Source organism: Cyphomyrmex costatus, unplaced genomic scaffold (assembly GCF_001594065.2).
Source record: "Cyphomyrmex costatus isolate MS0001 unplaced genomic scaffold, Ccosl1.0 scaffold158, whole genome shotgun sequence".
Taxonomy (NCBI): domain Eukaryota; kingdom Metazoa; phylum Arthropoda; class Insecta; order Hymenoptera; family Formicidae; genus Cyphomyrmex; species Cyphomyrmex costatus.
Window position 1 is genome coordinate 172891 of NW_017275587.1, and position 6643 is coordinate 179533.

General features: G+C 30.2%; 1 protein-coding gene across 1 annotated transcript in view; it reads left to right on the forward strand.

Moving 5' to 3' along the window:
- Positions 1-6643, forward strand: part of LOC108771395 (adenylate cyclase type 6) — a 91693-nt gene that overhangs the window by 63396 nt on the left and 21654 nt on the right. Inside the window, exon 6 of the mRNA XM_018536668.1 lies at positions 2910-3059. Coding sequence (XP_018392170.1) covers positions 2910-3059 — 150 coding nt within the window. The remainder of the gene's footprint in view (positions 1-2909; positions 3060-6643) is intronic.

A 6643-nucleotide genomic window follows, 5' to 3' on the forward strand; every position in this document is an offset into this window, starting at 1 on the left:
TAAATTAAACATATATAACATATTTTGTACATAAATTTTTTAAATTTTTTATAATATAATAGAATCTTTTTAAAAAGAAAAGGGAAACTTCTTAAAATTTGTTTTTCATTCTGCTTGTTTCTGTATTATTTGTTAAAACTGAAAAATTAGTTGATTATTTTCACGTAATAAAAATATCTTAATTACTTTAAGGTGCCCAAACTTTACGATAATGTTAACATACATTGATTGACCTGTCAACAAATCCTAAATTAAAAAAGAAGCTTTTTATAATTTTATTCTTTTCCATGCAGTTGAATTCTATGGTAAAGTCAGTTATTCAGCCAAGATATACATAACACTTTTAAGATCTCAATTGCTAAAGAAACGAAAAAACTCAGAGAAGAGCTCTATTACAGGCGTGTCAACCTAAATCTTGGAAAAACAAGTTTCTTCGAGAACTAAGTATATTGGCATTGTGGCGAAGAGAGACTTCATGTACACCGCAATGAATATTGACACGAGCTTATTTAAACATTACGAGTTTCGCCAGTGTCGATTGGAAACGAGGTCTCATGTCGTCGTAGTGGCGTTTCTTTTGATTCCTCCGAAGCCAGTCCATCGATTTTCGTTGCCGCAAAGCCGTCACCCTCTTAAATACCCATCTTGCCACCATGGCGTGAAAAAGAAAGCGAGGGTCGCTGTTAATCCTCTTCCATTTCACTTTGTGCTTATTGAATCGTGTAACGAGAGCGCGTTAGGGCTCGACGTCTAAAAATAAGAGCGATGTCAATCGGTGGCTGAACCCACGCAAGAGATATTTATCAAGAACAAAACACGTGTCTATCGCTTCCTATTCAAACTTCCTGCACTTTGCATTGATAATCTGTGTATAGATCGCGCAATCTCGCGTAATACTATAGCTTGAAGATAAGCTATCAGATAGAAAAAAAAAAGAAAAGAAAGATTGATAAAGCTACAGTAAATTTAACGGAATGATTACTGATTGCGTAATGACAAATAACTTTGTGAGTTTTTATGAATAAACCTCTGCCGTTTATCACTTCTTTTAAATCTCCCTTTTTTTCGTAATACTTTAATGCAACATTTCAAAAATTTGAATAAAAACTAAATAATATGTGAAATATCACAATTCCTAGCTTATATTCCCCAAGCTATGTGATTACAGAGCTACACAATAACGATAATGGAGGTTGTTAAAAAATATTTGTTAAATTAACAAAAGTCTCTTTTTCTCTATTCTGCTTTCATATCTCGCTATTTTTCCATATTGCTAAAATCGCGAAAACCATTTCTCGTTTTTCTCGCAAAAAGTGCAGTTTGCGTAAATTCAATTCTACGTCTACATTGATTTGTATGAATATATTTATCTCATCATTGTTCGGCTTTCTCTATTTGTTAGACAATTCACACCGTATTTGGTAAAGTCTGCAAATGTCGCAAGTACATGACGACAACGTGCCGGCCGCATACTGCACGTGCATCGTTGCAGCTGCACGTGCGTTGCATTCGCGAGCAAATTTGCCACCAATAAAGCCGACTGAATCGTGGGCAACGTCGACGGCTTACAAAGTCATTCGTATACGCATTCATCGATTGTAGGATTCGCGTTGATATGCATTTTTATCGGCATCGACAGAGCCAAAGGGCCACAGTCAAATTGATTCTGATACGCAAAGGTAGAGTTTACACAAATGGTAAAATAAAATCCGTCACGCATGTAATATTTGTCAGCCGGTTTAGCCCCAAACCAAATATTGTCAAACGTGACAATGACGAGCGAATTCTGGTTAGCGACAAAAAGTTACAAATATTACCCGTCGAATTAATGAACACATATCCTCGGGCTGTATTACTTCAAATGTGATTTATCATTAAATTTGATTATGTATGTTTTATATATAACCGAATTATGTAATAGAGGAAAACAATATTTAAAATCATAATTTATCCATTATTTGCGGCTGAATCTCACGTTATAATAAAATAAATCACTATATATACATATGTTATCGAATTAGCACTCGTAATCGCTCTTGATATCTGGTTTCTTTTGTTAAGTCCGTTAACGCCTTATCCATATCCTTCAACGCTTGCAAGATCCTTCTTCTTCATCCTTCTCCTTCGACTCTTTCCGTTAATCTCCACCCTTCCACTTTGCTCTAATCCAGTATTAAACTTTCTCTTTCTACTACGCTCTTTTCTACCCGATCCTCGGCTTATAGTCACTGATCCGGCATTAAAACTCTTCTTAGCAGCCTCGTTCTCGATCTTCATCTTGTGACACTCGTAATCCACTGGTTCTTCCTCATCTTCGTTCATGAGTACGCATACGATTCTTTCGTTACAATCGAAAAATTATAATCCGTCTCATTGTGGATATTTCTTTTGTATTATGAAAACGAAATACCAAATTTTTCAAGAGAAATGCATACCAAGAAGTTCTAGATTGTTAAAATAAAAATATACTTTGTACTTTTACTTATTCAATTTCGAAAATTAGCTATTTAAATCGGTTTTTATGTATGTAATTTATAAGAAATAATTACTGAGAAGAATTTAATATTAAAAATGGGGCATTATTTTTTTGGAAATTTTTTTTCAAAATTATGTTCCTAAAATTTTTTTAGAAACGTAATAATTTATTGTTTTTAATACACACATTACAGAAATATATTTTAAGATAATATTAGAAAAGATTTATTTATAAAATTTCCTAAATAAAAATTACAAATATATAATTTCTATGATATTGTTATTAATTTCTATGATTTTTATTTATACTAATTTTGCAAAAGCGTGTAAAAAAACCAACTGAAATTAATTCAAGATTTGAAATACTAAAGAAGTCGAATTCAACTAGCTGTAGTTGACAGTAATCTAACGGTAAAACTTTACTTCTATTTTAGTTGCTGAGCTCGATCGTGGTAGTCGGTGGGACGAACGTAGCCGGTGCACTGACACATCACCCACGGGAATTGGCGCAAAGACAGGCATTTCTTGAAACGCGACAATGTGTCGAAGCACGTCTGACCACGCAGCGAGAGAATCAGCAACAGGTATGCTACTGCATTTGCAGTAAATTCGTATTTGATGCGGATTAATTGATATGCCATTTGATGTACAAGAACAAAAATGAATTGAATAATTTAAAAAATTAAAAGACAACACCGACAATGTTATAAAGTTGAAATCAGTAATTTCAATAATAACAATTTATAAATATGTATATTTAATATTAACAAAAATATAATTGTAAAAATTATTTTCAAAATAAGAAATAAAAATAAATCTCTGATTATGTGTGTGTGTGTGTGTGTGTGTGTGTGTGTTTACGGCCATTACGTTTTAGAAAAAAAACTTTCAAGTTAAATTTTACATAGAAAAGAAAAATTAAAATATTCTATTACGTGCAAGCGTACAAAATAAGAAGACAAGTCTTGTGTACAAGTTTCAAGTATATATAATAGTACTCTCTTATGTATATAATAAATATAATAATAATACTTGTATATAATAAATACTGCTCGTAAGTATATAATGTATATAAGTAACTGAGAGATACGTTATCTTGTGTATAAGTTAAAAAAATTAATAAAAATTAGAAAGATAATACTGTCAACAGAAAACTTCAAATCTTTAAAAAAATCAACGATGACCTATTTATCTATAAAAAAAGAAAAATGAACGGTGTTTAACGCAATGATTTTTTTCTCACATATAGCTAATCGATTATTATCAATAATTGCAACGAAATTATTGATTTGTCATTTAACATTTTACAGTAATTTTTGTAATAAACTTTCGCATTTTATTAATAAATAAAGAAGATAAAAATTCTATTTATAATATTTAATAAAATGTATTTGTTAAATTCTCTTCATTAAAAAATTTTTTTTTATGTGTAAAACTTCAATAAAGAATATAACTATGAATCTCTTTCTAATTCGATAATCTATTTTTTGTATTTCTTTTATATAGATAATAAAGAAATGTAGCTAACTTAATCTCTATTAAAAGTAAAGAAAATCAAGAAACGCGGTGTCTCCGGCCATGTTCATTTATTATATCTAGAGACGTCAATACAAAGACAATTGAGAGAGAGAGAGAGAGAGATCAGTTTTAACTAATCAGATCCAATAATCTTCTAATCAACATTGCCACGTCATGGAAGTAATAATCATTATCATTTCCGCGGTGCGTTCATTCTACCAGAATCTCGAATAATTGACGCCTTTATTAATTATTAAAGACGCCATCAATGTAAACCGCACGTGAATATACAAAGAGGAGTTTCCTATGTCCTATGTTCAGAAACCACAAATATGGTTCGAATATGGCTTCTCAATTAATAAATAAACTGAAAACTAAAAATTTTCCTTCATAGAAGAGAAAAATTAAAATCATTCTCAATTTAAATCAAATAAACTTTAAGATACTTTTCACGAAAAAGGAATTTTAATAATCTCTTTAACTATTCTAACAAATCTGATAAGTTTGTTACATTTTCGAAGAAGAAAATATTATTTAATTGATATTAATAAATGTTAGAAAATAAACTATACATATTAATGAGGATTATGAAATTTGGTTCTTTGATTTTCACATTACATCATATATGTCACAATTTATTATACAAATTACTATTTTGATGAAGCTTTAGATGAAGCACTTTTGCTATACGAAAGAATCTCAAAGAACCGATTTTTCTTGAACTTGAGTCCTTTTCTTTCTCTTTCTCTTTTTAGATAATACAATAATATCAATAGAATTCTGATTGGAAAATATTAGATAAAACAGAATTTTTTGAAAATGTGCTAAATAAAAATTATTATCTAAATAAAAATAAATATGTATATAGAAAAGAAATTATAACGAAAAATAATTACGAAATTTCTCTCTCTTGCAAATTTTTCGATCGGACGTTTTAGTGCTCTCAACAAAACGAAAATTGAAAATTTACAAAAGTAACTTAAGTACATACATCAGATGCTGTAGTCGCATAATAATCAGCACGAATTCAATCAAATGCAGAGCTTAAAGATGAAAACGTGCCTCAACGGATCTCAAACTCGCGTATAATATCATTGGACGCGCGATTAGAAATCACAGCACAAAGAATTCAAGATATTGCGATAACGAGCGATTCGATTTGGAGTTCCATTCAAAGATGCGAAAGGACTCACCGATCGAACATTTCACAAGCGATTGTCGTTAAACGTATATAGGTAGACGTATATATAGAAAATACTCAGAATCACTTTGCATACTGCAGATTTCCCAATAAATTTGCAATCGAGTTTTTTGCAAAAATTCGAACATCAATTTTGCAAATAAACGCATAATTTTTCACTCAGTCATATTTGCATTTTTAAATATCTTATTTCAAATAAATAAATTTTCAAATTTTATAATAAATTAATAATATGTAATAATATGGCATTAAATAAATTTTTTTAGAATTAGCAAATAACGAAAAATTACGCTATTTTAAATGTGTAAAAGAAAATGTTAAATAATTGTGTTTGTATTTCCTCAATAAATAGAGGAATAAAATTTGCCACGTAAATTATATCTCATTCGCAGTACAGTAAATAATGGGAAAGCAATGTTTTTGGGAGATTCACGTAATAAAAAAAAGGAAGTTTGATGTGCGCACTAGTGTATGAAATCGAACTGCATGCTCACTTTATTCAATCCTTTATTACCTATCCGAGTGTTGTTTTTAACATATACGTGGTCTTTGTGGGAATTTTATTCCACAGGATCATGTTAAGCGATACTGCATAATTATATTGTTTTATATTTATGATACCGCGTGCCCGATATTCGTGCGCTATTCTGCCTCATTGTTTATAGAGCTTCGGCATTGCACGTATTAAAACAAAAGTCTGTATTGAAAAACGTACGAATCTAACCGAAAAACGATGACTGGCTGACAAAGCTCCGAATGAATTTATTTCGCGTGAACGTGTTGTCCAACAGCTCGAAAATAATAGACGAACTATTTGCCGAGGCACAAGGACTTTAATAAAATTGAGTGCGTCGATTATTCATCAACCATTTTTTCAACCTGCGAATATTTTCAGTCGGTCCTGTTAAAGCATTTCCATCTAGCTAAAATAAACTTTTTTAAATAACAGCATAATACGCTTCGAGGTAACGCTTCTCTTATTTCTGAAACAAATGAACGAATGTAATGAACAAGCAGCTCTAACTTTGTCATTACTTCGTTTCACTTATACTATTATTACTTCTTCGTTAGTTACTGTTTTCTTTTACCCGCAGCATTCTTATTTTCGCTTATTTTTTTTGTTTCGTTTACTTTATATATTTATATAATTTGTTTATTTGCTACAATAATAATGTAACTCGAATATTAATATTTTGGAGTTGTTTGAAAAAAAAACCGGTTAACATAAAGAAAAAAAAGAAAGAACATATTTTTAAGAAAACATGTATACAAAATATGTATATATATTATTTATGTACGTGAAGTTAGCACCGCCATTTTGTAAAAATATAAAAATAAAGTTTGTGCCGAATTATGCTAGATTTGTGCTACATTGTGCCACAACAATTAATGACATAACTCAAAAAACAAAGCGTTAAATTAAAAAAAAAAAAAAAAAAATTTTTTTTC